Source organism: Geotrypetes seraphini, chromosome 4 (assembly GCF_902459505.1).
Source record: "Geotrypetes seraphini chromosome 4, aGeoSer1.1, whole genome shotgun sequence".
Lineage (NCBI taxonomy): Eukaryota > Metazoa > Chordata > Amphibia > Gymnophiona > Dermophiidae > Geotrypetes > Geotrypetes seraphini.
In genome coordinates, this window is record NC_047087.1 from 315,482,079 (window position 1) to 315,503,364 (window position 21,286).

General features: G+C 46.7%; 1 protein-coding gene across 3 annotated transcripts in view; it reads left to right on the forward strand.

The window, feature by feature from the left end:
• LOC117359555 (pancreatic triacylglycerol lipase-like) overlaps window positions 1-21,286 on the forward strand; it is an 86,714-nt gene that overhangs the window by 19,224 nt on the left and 46,204 nt on the right. Inside the window, exons 4-6 of one of the 3 annotated variants that reach the window (XM_033942527.1) lie at window positions 9,944-10,098; window positions 16,246-16,371; window positions 18,342-18,476. In XM_033942527.1, the coding sequence (XP_033798418.1) occupies window positions 9,944-10,098; window positions 16,246-16,371; window positions 18,342-18,476 (416 nt within the window). Of the gene's footprint in view, window positions 1-9,943; window positions 10,099-12,246; window positions 12,377-16,245; window positions 16,372-18,341; window positions 18,477-21,286 lie in introns of those variants that run through there. The other 2 variants (XM_033942529.1, XM_033942528.1) reach the window with 2 other exon arrangements.

The window sequence follows — 21,286 nt, forward strand, 5'->3', positions numbered from 1 at the left end:
GGCATCGTTGCCTCTTAGCTGAGGGGGAGGGTGGGGAGGGGCTGCTTCACGATCACATTCTTAATAGTAAGAGACAGGCAAGCTCTGCAGGAATTCATCAAGCATGCCTGTTCCTAGCAATTGAAAACACAATTAGATAATGGCACAGGGACAAATTTGTCACCCATCTCCGCAGGAACTCAATTTCCCCACCCCATCCCCATGAGTTTTGGTGCTGTCGCTGTCCCTACCCCATTCCTGTAAGCTCTGCCGTAACCACACAAGCCTCGAACACATGATTTTAAAGTGTTTGAGGATTGTGCAGATGAGGACGGAGCTTAGGCATTGGTGGAATGAGGCATTATGACATCACAATCTGAGCTCTAGAATGTTGCTACTTAGGATTTTAAAGGGTTTGGGGCTTGTGCAGATGAGGACGGATCTTAGGCATTGGTGGAATGAGGCATTATGACATCACAATCTGAGCTCTAAAATGTTGCTACTTAGGATTTGAAAGTGTTTGAGGCTTGTGCAGATGAGGACAGACCTTAGGCATTGGTGGATGAGGCATTATGACATCACAATCTGAGCTCTAGAATGTTGCTACTTAGGATTTTAAAGGGTTTGAGGCTTATGCAGATGAGGACGGAGCTTAGGCATTGGTGGAATGAGACATTATGACATCACAATCTGAGCTCTAGAATGTTGCTACTTAGGATTTTAAAGGGTTTGAGGCTTATGCAGATGAGGACGGAGCTTAGGCATTGGTGGAATGAGGCATTATGACATCACAATCTGAGCTCTAGAATGTTGCTACTTAGGATTTTAAAGGGTTTGGGGCTTGTGCAGATGAGGACGGATCTTAGGCATTGGTGGAATGAGGCATTATGACATCACAATCTGAGCTCTAAAATGTTGCTACTTAGGATTTGAAAGTGTTTGAGGCTTGTGCAGATGAGGACAGACCTTAGGCATTGGTGGATGAGGCATTATGACATCACAATCTGAGCTCTAGAATGTTGCTACTTAGGATTTTAAAGGGTTTGAGGCTTATGCAGATGAGGACGGAGCTTAGGCATTGGTGGAATGAGACATTATGACATCACAATCTGAGCTCTAGAATGTTGCTACTTAGGATTTTAAAGGGTTTGAGGCTTATGCAGATGAGGACGGAGCTTAGGCATTGGTGGAATGAGGCATTATGACATCATAATCTGAGCTCCAGAATGTTGCTACTTAGGATTTTAAAATGTTTGAGGCTTGTGCAGATGAGGACGGAGCTTGCAGGAATGGGGCAGGGGCAGGAAAATGAATTCCCTCACGGAAGGGGACAAATTTTGGCTCCAAGTCATTCTTTAAACACAATATTGAAGCAGCACTCCATGCTGGCAGCCAATGGCATAGTAAAGCGGGTGGGGAGGCCTCGAGCGAGCACCTTCACTTTCCCCCAACCATACCTCTATCTCTTTGCTTGTGCCAGCAGCAACTCCAATCTGCTGCTTGCGCCAGCATTGGCTCTCCCTCTGACGTCACTTCCGGGTCCCATGCCTAGGAAGTGACGTCAGAGGGAGAGCTGATGCCGTTGGCCTCCAGTGACCACAACATGATATGGTTCAACCTCAGGAAAGGTTTCACTAAATCAAACACTTCAACCAAGGTCCTCAACTTTAAGGGCACTAACTTCAAAAGCATGAGAGACTTCGTCCATCGGGCGCTGCAAAACCAAACCGAAACAGATAATGTAGAGGTAATGTGGTCAACTCTGAAATCAACCATACACGAAGCAACCAACCACTATATAAAATCAGTATGTAAACGGAGAAGAAACAATAAACCGCAGTGGTTCTCTGCGGAGATCTCAGACCTCATAAAAAAGAAGAAAAGAGCATTCATCTCCTACAAACAATCAGGGAAGCAAGAATCTAAGGAGGACTATCTGGCCAAGTCAAAAACAGTCAAAACAGCAGTCAGAGAGGCCAAACTCCGAATGGAGGAGAATCTAGCGAAGAATATCAAGAAGGGCGATAAATCCTTCTTCAGGTATATTAGTGACAGAAAAAGAAACACAGATGGGATAGTACGCTTTAGGAAACCCGACGGGAACTATGTAGAATCAGACTCCAATAAAGCCAAACTTCTAAATGAATACAGTGGTGCCTCACACAACGAACTTAATTGGTTCCAGGAGCAAGTTTGTTATGCGAAAAGTTCGTTATGTGAAACGCGTTTTCCCATAACAATACATGTTAAAAAAAATAATTCGTTCTGTAGCATAAAATATGCTAAGATGACATAAAAAAAGATAAATTTTTTGTTATTATTTTTATTTAGATACATCTAAAAACATACCGTATTTGCCGGCGTATAAGACGACTTTTCAGTACCTTAAAATCCTCCCCAAAGTCGGGGGTCGTCTTATACGCCGGGTACTGTTTACATGCCCTTACTTTACATGCCCTAACATCTCCTTCTTTACCTCCTTACGGTGCTTACGGTAAGTCCTCCTGGCCCTGGAGACCCCCCCCCCCTAGTTGTTCGGGCCAGGAGGGAGCCTAAATCCTCCTGGCCACGGCGACCCCCTAACCCCACCCCGCACTACATTACGGGCAGGAGGGATCCCAGGCCCTCCTGCCCTCGACGCAAACCCCCCTCCCCCCAACGACCGCCCCCCCCAAGAACCTCCGACCGCCCCCCCAGCCGACCCGCGACCCCCCTGGCCGACCCCCACGACACCCCCACCCCCCTTCCCCGTACCTTTCTGTAGTTGGCCGGACAGACGGGAGCCAAACCCGCCTGTCCGGCAGGCAGCCAACGACGGAATGAGGCCGGATTGGCCCATCCGTCCCAAAGCTCCGCCTACTGGTGGGGCCTAAGGCGCCTGGGCCAATCAGAATAGGCCCGGGAGCCTTAGGTCCCTCCTGGGGGCAGGGCCTGAGGCACATGGTCGGGTTGGGCCCATGTGCCTCAGGCCCCACCCCCAGGAGGGACCTAAGGCTCCCAGGCCTATTCTGATTGGCCCAGGTGCCTTAGGCCCCACCAGTAGGCGGAGCTTTGGGACGGATGGGCCAATCCGGCCTCATTCCGTCGTTGGCTGCCTGCCGGACAGGCGGGTTTGGCTCCCGTCTGTCCGGCCAACTACAGAAAGGTACGGGGAAGGGGGGGTGGGGGTGTCTTGGGGGTCGGCCAGGGGGGTCGCGGGTCGGCTGGGGGGGCGGTCGGAGGTTCTTGGGGGGGGTGGTCATTGGGGGGAGGGGGGTTTGCGTCGAGGGCAGGAGGGCCTGGGATCCCTCCTGGCCCGATATTGTCGGGGAGTTGGGGAATCGGCGGGGCAAGAGGGCTTGGGCTCCTTTTTACCCCGATCGTGTCGGGGAGTCGGGGGGGCAAGAGGGAGCCAGGCGGAGAGAGGGCAGTTAAGCGCAGTGCCTGCGCGGAAGGATGCAGCTCGGGCGACTTCGTTGTGTGAAACGAAGTTCGTTGTAGGGAGCAAGACATAAAGTTCGTTGTGCGCAGCGTTCGCTGTGCGAGGCGTTCGTTATGCGAGGCACCACTGTACTTCTGCTCAGTCTTCACTTGCGAGGCGCCGGGATGCGGCCGTCAGCTACAGACAAGGGAGAGCTCGGAAGACCCATTTCGAGATTTCGAGTTTACACCCAGCAGTGTCTACTATGAGCTATCAAGACTTAAGGTGAACAAAGCTATGGGACCAGACAAACTACATCCCATGGTGCTCAGGGAGTTGAGTGACATCCTGGCGGAACCGTTATCTGCGCTCTTCAATCTTTCCCTAAGTACAGGAAGAGTCCCGTTGGACTGGAAAACGGCTAACGTCATTCCACTCCACAAAAAGGGATGCAGGACGGAGGCTGCGAATTACAGACCGGTGAGTCTCACATCGATAGTAAGTAAACTTATGGAAACACTAATTAAACATAAATTAGATACGATCCTGAACGAGGAGAATCTACGAGACCCTCCATCAACATGGATTTACAAAGGGAAGGTCCTGCCAATCTAATCTGATCAGCTTCTTTGACTGGAATGCTGGATATAGGGGAGTCCCTGGACGTCATGTACTTGGACTTCAGCAAAACATTTGATAGCGTACCACACCGCAGGTTATTGAGCAAGATGAGTTCGATGGGATTAGGTGAAAACATTAACTGCATGGGTTAAGGACTGGCTCAGAGGTAGACTTCAGAGGTTAGTGGTAGAAACATAGAAACATAGAAACATAGAAAGATGACGGCAGAAAAGGGCTATAGCCCATCAAGTCTGCCCACTCTACTGACCCACCCCATTAAGTCTGAGTACTAATGACCTAGTTCCTTAACTTGACCCTCGTAAGGATCCTACTAGGGCATCCCATTTATTCTTAAAGTCAATAACGCTGGTGGCCTTGATCACCTGCTCTGGAAGTTTGTTCCAGTGATCTACCACCCTTTCTGTGAAGAAATACTTCCTTATGTCACTATCGAATTTCCCTCCTCTGAGTTTGAATGGATGCCCCCTTGTGACCGAGGGTCCCCTGAGAAAGAAGATGTCTTCTTCCACCTCGACACGTCCCGTGATGTATTTAAATGTCTCAATCATGTCCCCCCTCTCCCTGCGCTCCTCTAGAGTGTAGAGCTGCAATTTGTTCAGTCTTTCTTCGTACGAGAGACCCTTGAGCCCCGAGATCATCCTGGTGGCCATCCGCTGAACCGACTCAACTCTAAGCACGTCTTTACGGTAATGTGGCCTCCAGAATTGCACACAGTACTCCAGATGAGGTCTCACCATGGTTCTGTACAGTGGCATTATGACTTCAGATTTGCGGCTAACGAAGCTTCTATTGATACATCCCATAAGTTGCCTTGCTTTGGATGAGGCCTTCTCCACTTGTTTGGCGGCCTTCATGTCTGCACTGATGATTATTCCCAAGTCTCTTTCTTCTGAAGTCCTAGCTAGTGTTTCTCCATTTAAGGTGTAAGGTTTGCATGGATTTCTGCTACCGAGATGCATAACCTTACATTTCTTAGCGTTGAAGCCCAGCTGCCATGTCGAGGACCAGTTTTCCAACGTAAGCAGATCCTGCGTCATACTATCCTGCAGATTGCTTTCACTTACTATATTACATAGTTTGGCGTCATCAGCGAACAGAGTTACTTTACCCTGAAGCCCTTGGGTCAAGTCTCTTATGAATATGTTAAAAAGGAGTGGACCCAGGACCGAGCCCTGTGGCACTCCGCTGGTCACCTCCGATGTCTCAGAGAGGGTGCCGTTGACCACCACCCTCTGATGTCTTCCACTCAGCCAATCCTTGACCCATGCAATTAGTATCTCACCTAACCCCATTGATTTCATCTTGTTTAATAGTCTACGGTGTGGGACGCTGTCGAAAGCTTTACTGAAGTCCAAGTACACTATGTCCAGAGACTCTCCCGAGTCCAGCTTTCCTGTTACCCAATCAAAGAAGCTGATAAGATTGGATTGGCATGACCTACCCCTAGTGAATCCATGTTGACTAGGATCCCTTAGATTCCCCTCATCCAAAATCGTGTCTAATTTACATTTAAGTAGTGTTTCCATGAGTTTACACACTATTGATGTGAGACTTACTGGTCTGTAATTTGCAGCCTCTGCTCTGCAACCCTTTTTGTGCAGTGGAACGACGTTAGCTGTTTTCCAGTCCAGGGGGACTCTCCCTGTACTTAGGGAGAGATTGAAGAGCATGGTTAATGGTTCCGCCAGGACATCGCACAGCTCCCTGAGTACTCGTGGGTGCAATTTGTCTGGTCCCATGGCTTTGTTTACCTTGAGTCTTGACAGTTCGCTGTAAACATCAGCTGGTGAGAATCCAAAATTCTGAAATGGATCTTCCTTGCTTGGCTTTGCTTCCAGCTGTGGCCCGTGTCCAGGTGCCTCGCAGGTAAAGACTGAGCAGAAGTAATCGTTCAGTAGTTTGGCTTTTTCGGAATCTGTTTCCACATAAATCCCATCTGCTGTTCTAAGACGTACTATCCCGTTTGTGTTCTTCTGCCTGTCACTAATATACCTGAAGAAGGATTTGTCCCCTTTCTTAATGTTCTTTGCTAGAGTTTCTTCCACTCGAAGTTTGGCCTCCCTGACTGCTGTTTTGACCACTGCAGACCATGTCTTGTATTCAATTTTAGCTTCTTTCTCCCCGGTGCGTTTGTATGAAAGAAATGCTCTTTTCTTGTCCTTGACTAGGTGTGAGATCTCATCAGTGAACCAACGGGGTTTCTTCTTTCTTTGTTGTTTATTTACCGATTTTATGTAGCGGATAGTTGCTTCGTGTAGTGTCCTTTTCAGTGTTGACCACATAGCTTCCACATCATCCGTTGTTTCTTGAGCCTGTAGCGTCTGATGGACGAAATCACCCATGCTTGCGAAGTCAGTGCCCCGGAAATTGAGTACCTTCGTTTTTGTTTGTGATCTAGGGAAGCCCTTTCTAAGGTTGAACCATACCATGTTATGGTCACTGGTTGCCAGCGTTTCTCCCACCAAGACTTCCGTGACGCTTTCCCCGTTCGTAAGTATCAGGTCCAGGATGGCCTGGGCCCTAGTGGGCTCCAGTACCATTTGTTTGAGCTGTACCCCCTTCATGGATGTTAATATCCTCTTGCTACTACAAGTTGTTGCTGAGAATGTGTTCCAGTCTACATCAGGCATGTTGAAGTCCCCCAACAGGACAACGTCCCCCCGTAAGGTGATATTCTCAATGTCTTCAATTAATTCTTTGTCTTTGTCCTCCGATTGTCTTGGAGGTCTGTATACCACACCGAGGTATAGGCATTTCTCTCCGCCTCTGGCCAGATTTACCCAGATGGATTCCCCAGTGTACTTGACATCTGTGATCCTAGTTGTCTTGATGTTCTCTTTGATGTAAAGTGCTACCCCACCTCCCAACTTACCCTCCCTATCACGACGGAGGTGATCAGCGGAGTGCCACAGGATTCGGTCTTAGGCCCGATCCTATTTAACATCTTCGTAAGAGACTTGGCTAAGGGGCTTCAAGGTAAAATTACATTATTCGCCGATGACGCCAAAATATGCAACATAGTAGGCAAAAGCACAATAGACAAAAGCACAGTGCCTGACAAAAGCTCAATGCTCGACAGTATGACGCAAGACCTACTCCTATTGGAGCATTGGTCAAAGACTTGGCAACTAAATTTTAATGCCAAAAAATGCAAGGTCATGCACCTAGGTAGCAAAAATCCATGCAGGACTTACACCCTAAATGGTGAGATCCTAGCAAGGACTGTAGCAGAATGAGACTTGGGAGTGATCATTACCGAAGACATGAAGACTGCCAATCAAGTGGAGAAAGCTTCATCCAAGGCTAGACAAATCATGGGTTGTATCCGTAGAAGTTTCGTCAGCCGTAAGCCCGAGGTCATAATACCGTTGTACAGATCCATGGTGAGACCCCATGTGGAATACTGTGTACAATTCTGGAGGCCACATTACCAAAAGTATGTGCAGAGAATTGAGTCGGTTCAGCGAATGGCCACCAGGATGGTCTCAGGACTCAAGGATCTCCCGTATGAGGAACGGCTGGGTAAGTTGCAGCTTTACTCACTCGAGGAATGCAGAGAGAGGGGAGACATGATCGAGATGTTCAAATATATCAGGGGCCATATTGAGGTGGAGGAAGATATCTTCTTTCTTAAAGGACCCACGGCAACAAGAGGGCATCCGCTGAAAATCAGGGGTGGGAAATTTATGGCGACACCAGAAAATATTTCTTCACCGAAAACGTGGTTGACCGCTGGAATAATCTTCCACTACAGGTAATCGAGGCCAGCAGCGTGCCAGATTTTAAGAAAAGATGGGATTGGCATGTGAGATCTCTTCATGGAGGAAGTTAGGGGGTGGGTCACTAGTGTGGGCAGACTAGATGGGCCGTGGCCCTTTTCTGCCGTCATTTTCTATGTTTCTTTGTTTCTATGAGGGTAGCAAGTTGGTAATGCTGCAGGTACGGGGTAGGGGAAGGAGCAGGGAGGGGGCAGAGGAGAGGGCAGGGAAGGGGCACCACTTACCCGGGCGCCTCTCACCCTCACTATGCCACTGCTGGCAGCAATACAGTTGGAAAACTCCTATTCAACTTAGAGAGAGCAGCGGTCCAAGGGTGGTTCAGAAGTGGAACAGAGGTGGTTGGAAGCTATCCGGGTACTGCCGAGATTCAGTGCTGATACCTTGATAATTATTTAGGCAAGTAGGACCATGTACATCACAGCCCTAGCTTGCCAAGATAGCTAGCCAAGTCCTAGCACTGAGAGGCAGAGTGGCATAGTAAGGGTGGGGAGACAACCTTGGGCGCCTCTTCACCACACCATGCTGTTGCCATCTCCCTCCCACCCCGTACCTCTGTACATCTTCACTAGCGTGAGGAACTTCTCCTGCCAGCATGGTTCCCCTTTGAATCACTTCCGGGTCACAGGGCCAGGAAGTGATGTTAGAGGGGAATCCAACACGGGCATAAGGAGCATGCTGGAGAAGCCACTCATGCTGGCAAAGATTTAGAGGTATGTGGAGTGGGGGTGGGAAGGAGCATGGGAGGGGGCGCCTCCCAGCCATACTGCTCCACTAGTTAACCATATGGCCTACCATTAAAAATGTTCTTAGTAATTAGGTCTTATTACATAAAATGGGACCAGTAACTTCCCCCCTGAGTGTGAAGAGTTTTAGTCCCTGGTAACCAGAGCTGAGATTGTGATGTCATAATGGCTCAGTCCTCATTCTAAGAGCTGATCTCATAAGTGGCATCACAATAACTTGATTGGCCTACACTTGGCTCATTTTTATTACATATAGTAGTAAGCTTGATTTCTTTTTTTTTTTTTTTTTTATTAAGAGCGGACTTTATCAATATGGGGCTATTGTTATTTTACTGTTAAACCCAATTATCTACGTCAAACCCCTTCATACTACAAGTTCTGGAAAATGTTAAAAACCTATGGCTTTTCTGCGTAACTGGCTGACTGCTATTGTAATTATTGATCTCAAATCTTATTGTTAACCACAATGAATCCTTGTTGACGACTGCGGTATGTAAGAAACTATATGGCATTACATAATATTCTGAGTCTTCTACAGGGGCATCAATGCTTCTTTGTTCCTTCTAGTCATGCCTCTTCCTTCTGGCTTTCTCCGTCACCATTTCAACCTGTTTGGCCACCTTTTGGTCATCACATACTATCACCCCCAAGTCCCGCTCCTAGGGTCACCATATTTGTGAAGACACATGGCCTCGCCCTGGCCCCTCCCTGGCAGTTGCCAGTTGTGTGCAGTCAGGGCTTTAGCAAGCTATAATTACTTGCCCTCCATGCCCCCCGATGACAAAAACAAAGAATACCACAGACAAGAGAAAATAAAAGGGCCTGAGGCAGCCGTTTTTAACTAGCGCTTTTGTGCTTGGGTATCTTGCACACACAATATGAGCACTTTTAAAAATCAGAAGTGCACTTTATGTGCGCACTGAGCAGTGGATGTGGCTGGCGTGTGAACGAAGTGTTCTGGATGCTTCGAAGGGGACCCAGCGTCAGCTTGAGGTGCTGGCGTGCAGGGTTCTCCTTAGCGCATGCACCGCTCGTTGGCGGGGAGCGCTGGCGAAGCCCGGGCTTCCCCTGTCACCCACGCCAGGGTCTCCTCAACTGCCGGCAGTCAGGGAGATACGGCTTTGACCGCCAAGGGTGCTGGGGCTCCCTTCTCTACAAATTACTTTTATGACATTTCATTGAGTCATTTCCCCCAGATTTAAGCATTTCAAAGAAGGAAAGATCCTGCCATAAGCAGCATCTATTTCAAAGAATCCAGCTCTGTCCCACACAGTGACAGTTTGAGAGCTCGCCTGCCAGACTGAGCAAGAGCATCATTAGGCCTGCAAGAAGCCAAGATTTCAGCAAATAAGCCACGCTAGCCAGTTCACAGAACATGAGTGATTTATTGAATTTTGTAGGAGATGAAGTCTGCTATCCCAGGATCGGATGCTTTACGAATAATATTCCCTGGGCTGGAACAGCAGAGAGACCGATTGCAAAATTACCCTGGAGCCCTGAAAAGATCAACACACGCTTCCTTCTCTACACAAAAGAAAATCCAAATAACTTTCAAGTAAAACTTTATATATTTCTTATTAAATCTTTCAAACATTATGCTCCGTTTGCAACCAAATGTTCTTTCCTGCACCTCTCAATCCCCTATGCCACCGGTAGGCAATTCCAGTCCTCGAGAGCTGGAGCCAGGTCAGGTTTTCAATATATCCACAATAAATATGCATGAGATAGATTTGCATCTCAAGGAGGCAGTGCATGCAAATCCATCTCATACATATTCATTGTGGATATCCTGAAAACCTGACCTGGCTTCGGCTCTCGAGGACCGGAATTGCCTATCTCTGCCCTATGCCTTGCTCATGCCCTCCTTTCCCTGCCCCTCCCTAACTCTTTAAAATCTTTGCCAGCGTGAGCAACTATTCTAGCCAGCTGCTCGTGCCATCCTGGGTACCTCTGAAATTGCTTCTGGGTCGCGGGGCCAAGAAGTGATGTCGGAGGGAAAGCCAACACCAGCGCGAGCAAGAGGCCAGAGAAGCTGCTCGAGCTTGCAAAAGAGGTACGGGGGAAGGCACGAGTGTGGCATGGAGGCACGGAAGAAGTGGAGGGGGAAGAGAGAAGCATGCGGGGGGGGGGGGGCCCTACTCTCGCTACGTCAATGCTTGTTTCACTCTGGTCTCCTTGAATAACGTAGGCAGGCCTTCACAAAGGTGAGCTGCCGAGCAGTGCATGACAGATGTGGAGTCACCCATTGGAATAAAATGGGCAGCTCAACATTTAGGGGCAGATTCTACAAACAACACCGTAAATTAGGCGGCGGTAGGCGCCTTACGACCGCCTAACTTAATTGTTTTAATTGGTTTAATCGGCGTAGTAATTGACTGTGCCAATTAAAACCTTGTTAAAAAAATGTAGATGCCCGCAGACACCTAGAAAAAGTGCACCCAAATCGCATCTACAGAGGCACCCAAGGTCGAAGTAGGAGTGGTTTGGGCTGGAAATGACCTCAGGTGCCGTTGGGCGTGATTCTTTGTCAAGAGTTGACGCCGCCAATGAAGCCTTTTAAAACCCTGGCCTACATTCCCGGCACCTACCTACCATTAACAACAAGAGTATACCTAGGAAAAGGCAGCATCTTACGTACTGCAGTAAAACTGAACAAGCCAGACTAGTCAATGCTAATAGAAAACCATGTCTTTCGAACACACAGAACACACCTTCGCCCAGTACGGAATATGCAATCACAAACTACTCCTTCCCCCCCACCTTTTTTACAAAATCATAGCGTGTTTATTTAGCACTGGCCACAGCGTAACAGCTTTGATGCTCATAGAAATCCTATGGAGCGTCGGAGCTAATATCATTGCAGCTGGCGGAAAAAAAAAAAAAAAAAAAGCCTGCCTCTGCCCCCCCCCCTTCCTCCCTGCTTCCAAAATGTGAGGGCCGTTTTGAGTCCAAAAGGGGTGAAGGAGAGCCGACAAATATGTTCCTACTTTGGGCCATGACACCAATAACGTATTTTGTCATTCATTCCTACCAGAACATCTAATCTAATCTAATCTTGCATTTCTGAGTCGCACATACCTATACAGGCTCAAGGCGACAGATCAAAGAGGAAGGGGAAAGAAGGAGGAGGAGGGACTTAGATGTAAGGGATGCTATACAGAAACTGAGATGTTAGTTGTCAAAAAGGTGAGTCTTCAGGTTTTTTCTGAATATAGTGTAGTTTGTCTCTTTCCTGATAGCTTCTGGTAGGTCATTCCAGATTTTTACACCCAGATAAGTTAACATTGTGACCCATCAGACGCCATGCCTGATGAGGTCCCGGTCAGGGCAAGCAAGAAGGGGGTAGAAAGCCCAGGAAAAGAATACCCAAAGTCTGGCCTGGTCACTGTATTGATCTCCCGGAGCTTACTAATCCTCCAGAATCAGGGGCTGTGAAGACCTGTTATCCACCAGGGGGAGCCGGTAGAACTAAGAACTCACCAGGTATCCGATATCCAGGTCACCACCGGGGAAGCCCAAGAGCTGTGCAGGTCCAAGCTGACTCAGCTAGATCAAGGCGTGGCTCTGCTCTAGAAAAGGCAGCAGTTTGGGACAGTTAGGCAGGCTAGGGAGAAGGATAAGGTTCCTCTCCCACAATGATCCCCCTGGTCCAAGCAGAGGTGAGAGCTGTACACCCATGGAGGTAATTAAGGCTGGTGACTCACTGGATCTGCAAACGCTGGAGGAAGAAACCCCTATGGAATTACAAGAGAATCTGCCTGAGGAGCTTGGGGAATATCCTGAATCCATGGAAGTTGGATTAATTACCAGGTGCCAAGAATGACCTTTTGACTGTGAGTTTTTGTTTGAACTCTTTTTGGACTCTACATTTTTGTTTGAATCTTTGAAGCTGTGAGTGTGTCTTTTTGGGTGAGGTTTGCAAACACCCAGGGAGGGAATTTTGATAGCTGTTTTGTAAAGCTGTTTGGAAAGGAAAACCTAGGACACTCTTTATTTCCCAGCAGTGCTCCAAACACTGCTGGAGGCTTCCGTTTTGGGGAATTGTGAACTTTACACATACCAGAGCAGAGAACTATATTGCTGCATTTCAACCTGCTTGGGAGCAGGCTGTGACCGCCCTGAGAGAAGAAGCTCTGAGGAGAGCAAGATCTCAGGAGGTTAAAGGACTATTGTTTGAAAAGGAAGAATCCTGAACTGTTATTGACTGATTGAGCTTGGTATTTTGTTTTGCTTTATGATCCTTTTGCAAGAAGCACTATCTATTTTGCTTGAGCCATCCTTACCTTTATTTTTGAAAGTAAAGTTATGTTATGTTACACAACTGTGGTTGTGGTTTTTGGTTGAGTTCCTCTTGTCACTCCAGTCCTGCAGGGTGACTCCAGGCCGGGTCACAGTTTGTTGTTTTCCCTATGTCTAGCCACTAGGAGTGCTGTAGAGTCCCGGTCCCGGACTGCAGTGTGGCTACAGCATAGACTGGAAAACTCGTTTGTAGTGGAGGTGTTTTGTGGATGGTAGGTTTAGTTGGACTATGTTAAGGATTCTTTTGATATCGACCAAACATTAGAAAATAATTGGAAGAGAGGAGCTGCTGAGCTTCCGTATGGGATCTGGTGTAGGATACATGACAATTTGAAGATTATTTGGGATGATATTGGGAGCCAATGTAGTTGCCTGATGAATAGTTTATAGTTTATTCAGTTTTTGATTAAACGCATTTTCGAATCTACAAAGCGTTGTACAAAGTAAAAACATTAACATTAAAACAAAATAACAATTAAACATACGTTCCTATAAAAATTACAGGACTACCAACCATACAAACTGGGTAAATATTGACCCATAGGTCTTAGATACATATGGGAAGGGGGGAGAAATACAATTGTGATAGAAAACATAAGAAACATTTAAGTCTAATGGTTGTGTTCTGGATGAGTTATAGTTTGTGGATAAGAGTGATGTTGATGCCAAGGTAGGCAGAGTTGCAATAGTCCAGTTGGGGTAGGACTATCATCTGAATGATCAGAGCAAAGTGGTGCGGGTGAAAGTATGGTTTTGTGAATCGCAGTTGACGCATAGTGTAGATGGTCTTTTTCCACAGGTTAGATATTTGTGGTTCCATTGTGAGAGTGTCATCTAAGATGCAGCCTAGCACCTTGGTGGATTTTTCCATCATGAGAGTGATGCCTGATGAAAGAGTGAGGTTAGATATGACATTCTGTTGTGTGGTGCAGAACCAATGGCTTTGGTCTTAGTGGCATTCAGTTTTAACTTGTTGTTCATTGCCCAGGTTTCAATTTGATCTATATTGTTTGAGATTTTTTCGGCAATATTGGGATGGTTATTGGTTATGGGGATGAGGATGAGGAGGAGCATGTCATCGGCATACGATAGTATAGTTTCATCTTCCAATTTGATGTGACCCAGTGAGCTCATAAATAAATTGAATAGGATTGGGGATAATGGGGAGCCTTGTGGGACACCACAGAATGCCTTCCAAGGGTTAGAGTATGATTCTTGCCTTTTGACCATGTATTTGCGATTTTGTAGGAAGTCTGCAAACCATTTCAGTACAGTTCCTGTTATTCCGATTTCTGAGAGTTTGGTTAGTTGTAATTGGTGGTCCACTGAGTCGAAGGCTGCGGAGATATCAAATTGGAGTAATATGGCCTGATGACCCGAGCTTAGCAACTGTTTGATTTTAGTGATTAAAGTGATGAGGAGGAGCTTGGTGCTGTGCTGTTTTTGGAAGCCATATTGGGATATATGAAGGCAGGAGTGTTGCTCTATGTATGAGGCTAGCTGCTTGCTGACGTGGGACTCCAGGATTTTAGTGAGGATCGGAATGCCAGCAATTGGTCTGTAGTTGGATGCTATGGAGAGATCTGCTTAGGCTGTTTTTGGTACAGGGGTTAAGGCTATTTTTCACATTTCTTTGGGTAGGTGTCCTTGATTCAAGGAACTATTTAGCAGGTTAGTGAGCCAGTTAATGATATGATGTGGAACTGCTGAAAGAAGGTAAGGAGGACAGTTGTCAAGGGGATTGCTTCGTAAGGCTAGTTTTGATATTAGCCTATTGGTATCAGGGAAGGAGAGGTTAGTGAATGAAGACCAGATCTGATCTGCATTTATGGGTTCATTGTATTCCATATAGTTGTGTTGGGACGAGTTTGATGAGGTTGTCTTGGCAACTTCCGATTAGACCAATTTGACTTTGTTGAGGAAGAAATCTGGCACACAAGCAGAACACAGATCAACCCTATGCAAATACAGGATCACAAATTAAAAGTCCTAATATACACAACCGTAATCCTAATGCCTGACTCTGCACCAGAGAAATAGAAACAGCAGATGTAAATTCTCAAAACCAACATATTTCAATCATTAAGTTGGAAATAAAATCATTTTTCCTACTTTTGTTGAGGATGCACAAAAAAATGGGAGAAAAATCCAAAGTGGTCTGCAGTAAAAAAAACAGCAAGCAGAAAACAATAAACAAACTGCAGGTAATGTACAAGATGCAGGCGTTGTTTATTAATAAAAATGCAATGACATATACAACCTTATAGCCAACCAAGGGACCCGACATGGTCCGTGTTTCGGATAACACGCCTTCCTCAGGGATCCTAATGAATGTAAGCATAAATACTAAAGTAATGTTGTAAACATTAAGAAGTAAAACTGAAAAATGGATAAATAATAATGTGACATAGTGATAGTGTCCATCTCTCACCTTCCTTTTCTCCCTTTTTTGGGTTCTGGTAGCTCCTCTTCTCTCCTCTTTCCTCCTTCTCCTATTGCCTACCATGGTCTGGCATTCTGTCGTCACCTTCCCTTTCCTGCCCCAGAGGTCTGGCATCTTTCTTTTTTTTCCCCTCTCCATCCCCTCAGTCCAGCGTTTCTCTAGTTGCTGAGAAAGAAGATCTAAAAGGAAAGGCTGAAAAATTTGCGGCTGTACTCACTCGAGGAACGTAGGGAGAGAGGAGACATGATCGAGACGTTGAAGTATATTACCGGCCGTATCGAGATGGAAGAAGAGATTCTCTTTCTCAAAGGACCCTTAGCCACAAGAGGGCATCCGCTCAAACTCAGGGGCAGGAAATTTCATGGCGACACCAGGAAATATTTCTTCACCGAGAGAGTGGTTGATCCTTGGAACGAGCTCCTGGTGCAGGTGATCGAGGCAAACAGCGTGCAAGAATTTAAAAGCAAATGGGATGCCCATGTGGGATCTTTTAGAGGGTTAAGCCAAGGGAACCTGCCACCAGGAGTGGGATCCCTAGGATAGTAGACTTGGGGGTGGGTCAGTAGAGTGGGCAGACCTGATGGGCTTATCTGCCGTCATCTTCTATGTTCCTATGTTTCTAAAAGCATTGGAATGACTAGTGGCAAGCGCAGGGCCTACAAACACAAGTGACACAGGAGACCAGAACTTCAATGCCCTTAGAGGTTTCTACTGCAGCCCGGAGCACTAAATGCTCTGAGACACCACTCCGACGCTCATAGAATTCCTATGAGCATCGGAGTAGCATCAGAATGTTTAAACGCTCCGGGCTGTAGTATAAACCTCTACCGCGGCTTAGTAAAAGAGGGCCTAAATGTGATCATGAGAAACCATGTGCTAGGAAGAGGTATTTGCATTGTTTACAGAGAATTACACTTAAAGTTCTATGTGTTGTCTTAATGTGGTTTTCTTCTGTAATAGGAGATCAGTGCCGTAAACCCATCAACTATTTTAGCTTCAAATTTCAAAGTCAGTAGGAAGACTTGCTTTATTACCCATGGGTTCATAGACAAAGGAGAGGAAACCTGGCTGTCAGACATGTGCAAGGTGAGATATGAAGATTATTTGAATTACAATGTACCAAACTCAGGGCTAGATGCACAAAATACGGTTGTTAAGAATCTTTGAGTCGCTGTTGGCCGACTCTGGAACAGCGATTGATGTATCAACATAGGGTTACGAGCAGGGCCGGATTTAGATGAAAAGAGGCCCTAGGCTATTCCACTTATGAGGCCCTTTCACCTCCCATTTTTAAGTTTGTAAATTACATGAGAGATAATAAAATACATCATTACTGTGATATAGATCAATATGTTAAATGAAACATGTTGTTATTGGTACTAACCTTTATAAAAAATGTGACACGGATCTTGAGGTCCTAGGCTGAAGCATAGTTAGCCTAGTTAGCCTATAGGAAAATCCAGCCCTGGTTACCAGACATCCAGGAAAACCCGGACATGTCCTATTTGTAGAGGGCTGTCTGGTGCCTGGACAGACTTTCAAAAACCCAGTAGTTTGTCTGGGTTTTGGAAAGCCCCGACCTCCTGGCCGCATCTGGAGGGCCTCTGAGTATGCGTGGATGATGTCACACACATACGCGCATGCTCAGAGACATTGCAGATGCAGCCCGGGGGTTGGAAAACAAAGACGAGGCTTGGAGGGGAGGGGGGGGGGGGGCTAGAGATGGAATGGGGTTGGGCTGGAGGTGGAACAGGACAGGGCTGGGGCAGAACTGGGCAGGGACAGGTGTACGGGTTTCTCCGGACAAAAATCTGGTAATCCTATTCTAACAAGTTTCCATGCAAATGATTTGCACGGAGGTTTGCCCTAATCCCATCCGACCAGTCACTATGAGAGCAAATTCAACACCTGTGCAGAGCCGATTTGGGGAAGTCCGAGCTAGAGGTCTGCACGGGAACGGGAATCCCGCGGGAATCCCCCCTAACCCACGGGACTCCCATGGGGACCCCCCTCTGGCCCACGGGACTCCCACGGGGATGGAAGGCTTTGGAAGCAAGGTTCGTCCATTTAATATAATGGACACGTCAGCCTCAGTAAAAGAGGGGGTTTATAAGTTAATTACCTGAACAGAAAACAAAAAAAGGGTTCCACCAAAGAGATTCCACAAGGAAAACAGCAGCGCAAACACAAAAGAAACTGTGGAATTGATGATCCTGTCAGAAGTAATTACTGCTTTTTATGGGGACGGGCGGGGATGGAGGTAATTCCTTGCGAGGACGGAGAGGATACCAATGGGGACAGGTGGGGACGGAGAGGATCTAGGCGAGGACGGGTGGGGATGAAGAGGATCCTGACGGGGATGGGTGGGCACGGAGAGGATCCTGGCGGGGATGGGTGAAGATGGAGAGGATCCTGACGGTGACGGGTGGGGTCGGAGAGGATCCTGGCGGGGATGGATGGAGATGGAGAGGATCTTGACGGGGACGGATGGGGAAGGAGAGGATCCTGGCGGGGACGGGTGGGGACGGAGAGGATCCTGACAGGGACGGGTGGAGACGGAAAGGATCCTGACGGGGACAGGTGGGGACGGAGAGGATCCTGGCGGGGACGGGTGGGGACGGAGAGGATCCTGGAGGGGACGGGTGGGGACGGAGAGGATCCTGGCGGGGACGGGTGGGGACGGAGAGGATCCTGGAGGGGATGGGTGGGGACGGATAGGATCCTGGCAGGGATGGGTGGGGACGGAGAGGATCCTGACGGGACCAGGAGGGGATGGGTGGGATTTCTGTCCCTGCGCAACTCTCTAGCGAGCAGCTGAATGGCAGGGAAAGCCCCAAAGCAGCCTCCTGCCACTCATCTGTGACAAGCAGCAAGATTAACCTGATATTATAGAGAAATATCACAGCACTGCTCACACTGTGGACATCCTTCACACCTCTGAAATCCAAACAGCTGCTCCCTTTGCATTTTGGAAGTCCTTTTACACTGATACGTCATTTATTTATTTGACTTTACTTTTTAACTATGTGTTTGGTTTTTGTATACGTTGACTGCAGCGGATGCTTCAAGTGGAAGACGTGAACTGCATATGTGTGGACTGGAAAGGCGGCTCACGCAGCTCTTACACCCAGGCTGCCAACAATATCCGTGTGGTGGGAGCAGAAATGGCTTTTTTCATAGACACTCTTAAGGTAAGACGAGATCTCTGACTCACAGAGAACCTTGAATTTTACCATTTCTAAGCAGTTCTGGAAGAGACTGGAATGAATTAACATTCAACACAAGACTACGAGTCTCTCTCCTTCAGGAAGTTTCAAGTTTATTTATAGCTTGATATACCGACCATCACGTGTATCTGGACGGTTTACAATAATAAAAGTTAGATTAATCTAATATAACTTAAAATTTAAATAAAATAAAGTGTCTGTGTGTGGGGGGGTGGGGGTGGGGGGTAAAGACAAGGACCAGGACAAATTGAGACTTATTAGAAATGGAAGGTGCTGGGGGGGAAGGAAATTTTAATTACATTGTGTAAATAAAAATAAAAGGGAGGAAAGAGGGAGGGGATGTCGCTTCTTAAAAGTGATTTTTATTTCCCTTTATTAGGTTCTTAAATGCATTTTTGATAGGCGTCTTTGAAAAGGAATGTTTTAAGATTTGTTTTAAATTTATTTAGAGAATTTGTACTGTGGAGGTATGGTGGCATTGCAATCCAGAGAGAAGGCGCAACTACGGAAAAGATGGAGTTTCTAGTATAATATAGGCCTTGATTGAGGAGATTGCCAGTAAATTCTGATTAGTAGATCTAAGGGCCCTAGTAGGGGATGAGATATTTGTCTAGGAAAGCAGTTAGGTGGGAGGTCTTAATTTTGAAGGTTAGGAGGAGGATTTTGTACGTTGTTCTGTGTGACTCTCGAAGAAGTCATATTTCTTGGCCTTATAGATAAGTTTGATCGCAGTACAGTCAAACCTTGGTTTGCGAGTAACGCGGTTTGCGAGTGTTTTGCAAACGAGCAAAACATTTTCACAAATCATGACTCGCAAAACGAGCACTGACTCGATTTGCAAGTCCCCCGCCTGCGAACCGGCATTGCCCCCCGCCCGCAAACGCCGCCTGCCCCCCCCCCCACAAACTGGCATTCCCCGCCCGCCCAAATTGAAGGTTTACCCCCAATCTGGCACCGGCACTGGCACACAGCACCAACCCACAGGAGGTGCCAGTGCCCGAAGATCGTGCTGCTTGCCAGACTGGGCCTTGAGCATCTGCGCATGCTCAAGGCCTTCTGGCTCTTGCCTTTCTCCTGGTTTTACCAGGCCTAATTTACCAGCATTTAAATCAACCTAAGTCAACCGTTATTCATTTTACTTCAGTGGCATGGTCAATTACCACGTCATTTAAGCTAATTGACTCAATAAAGGCTAGGCACGGATTTTAGTTAAGCATCACTAGGCGGCCTCAATTATTTATTTTTATTTATTTCTTTCTTTAGTCATTTATTTAGCCCGTCCTCCCAAAGGAACCCAGAACGGGTTACAAGAGTACATTCATAGTATGGGTAGGACAAACTTTATTGAGAAATACAGACTACAGCATTTACAGTATAGACAAGGGGGTTTAGATTACAGCATTTACAGTGAAGACATAACATACAGACTTAAAGATATAGACTTAGTAGGCATAGGGTGGATTAAATTGCAGCGTTTACAGTATAGATATAACATGGAGGTAACATAGCTTTCTAGCAGGTGGGTGTATCTTTGTTGTCGGAGAATGTGGTGGTAATTCAGGTTATATTTGTGGTGGCTTGTGAGTTTAGAGATGTTGTTTGGTCTATTAGGCGGTGCCTTTGAGATCCATCCATCCGGGGTGTAAACGCGGGTTGTTAAGGAGCTGGGTTTGTAAAAAGAAAGGTTTTCACGGTTTTCCTGAAGTTCCAAAGACTGTCTAGTGATCTAATGGATGGGGGGATGATGTGCCATAATATGGGCTGTCTCAGACGTGAGCGAGCGGCTAGGTGGCAGGATCAGCCGTTTTTCTTTGAGATCTCAGTGATCAGTTGGGGACATAAATTTGTAGTTTTGATGCTATGTAGTTTGGTGTCATCTTGTGGAAAATCTTACAGGCTAACACCAAGGCGCTGTTTGTAGAATCAGACCCTAAATTCTCACGAGTGGTTGACGCCATCCATGGAACTCCATGGAATGATGTCATCCATGGAACCCCATGGGATGATGTCACCCATATGAGTCTGCTGTACTTGGAGAACACCTGCTGCAAGTAAATTGCTTTACCTGGGTTCAGCTTCTCCAGCTTCTTCTTCATAAAGGCAGCAATAAATCCTAACAAATAAAATAAATTGCTAAATGATGATGTTGGGGGTGGAAAATGCATAAATTACATGGGAACAAAGAGAGCCACCTCCATGAAATCTTTATACAGAATTAGTGTAAGAATAGTACAATCGGATCAGGGCAGGGAGCAGAACATCAAGCATAATTTTAATCAAAACAGAGCCTGCTTCTGAACCTGCTAGGAATAAATGTTAGGAAGTGCTTTTTCATGGAGAGGGTGACAAATAGCAATGGAATTAAAAAATGTATAGAGTAAACATAAAGGAATCCTGTATGGAACAAAGCCAGTGCCAGGCAGAGTTCCTTCACAGCTAGACAAATTTGGATGGGCTGGAGGGGGGCTTCGATGACAGCTTCAGAAGTTGGAGAACAAGGCCGGAGCCCTGTAGTGCACAAGGAGAAATCAAGATCAAGCATGCATATGCTATGAGCTTATCTAGTGAAGACCGGATGGACTGTCCAGATGGATTTTATCTGCCTTCATTTTCAAAAGAGAAAAATGCCCCCAAAATGGCATAAAGTGGCATGTGGCAGTGTCCAGTCTGGGGTTTCCTGGAACCCTGTGCACATTCACAGAATAACCACTGTAGAAGGTGCAACAAAAAGCTTTTATTTGGGTACAGCTCTGAGTCTTCTTTCTTCACAGGCT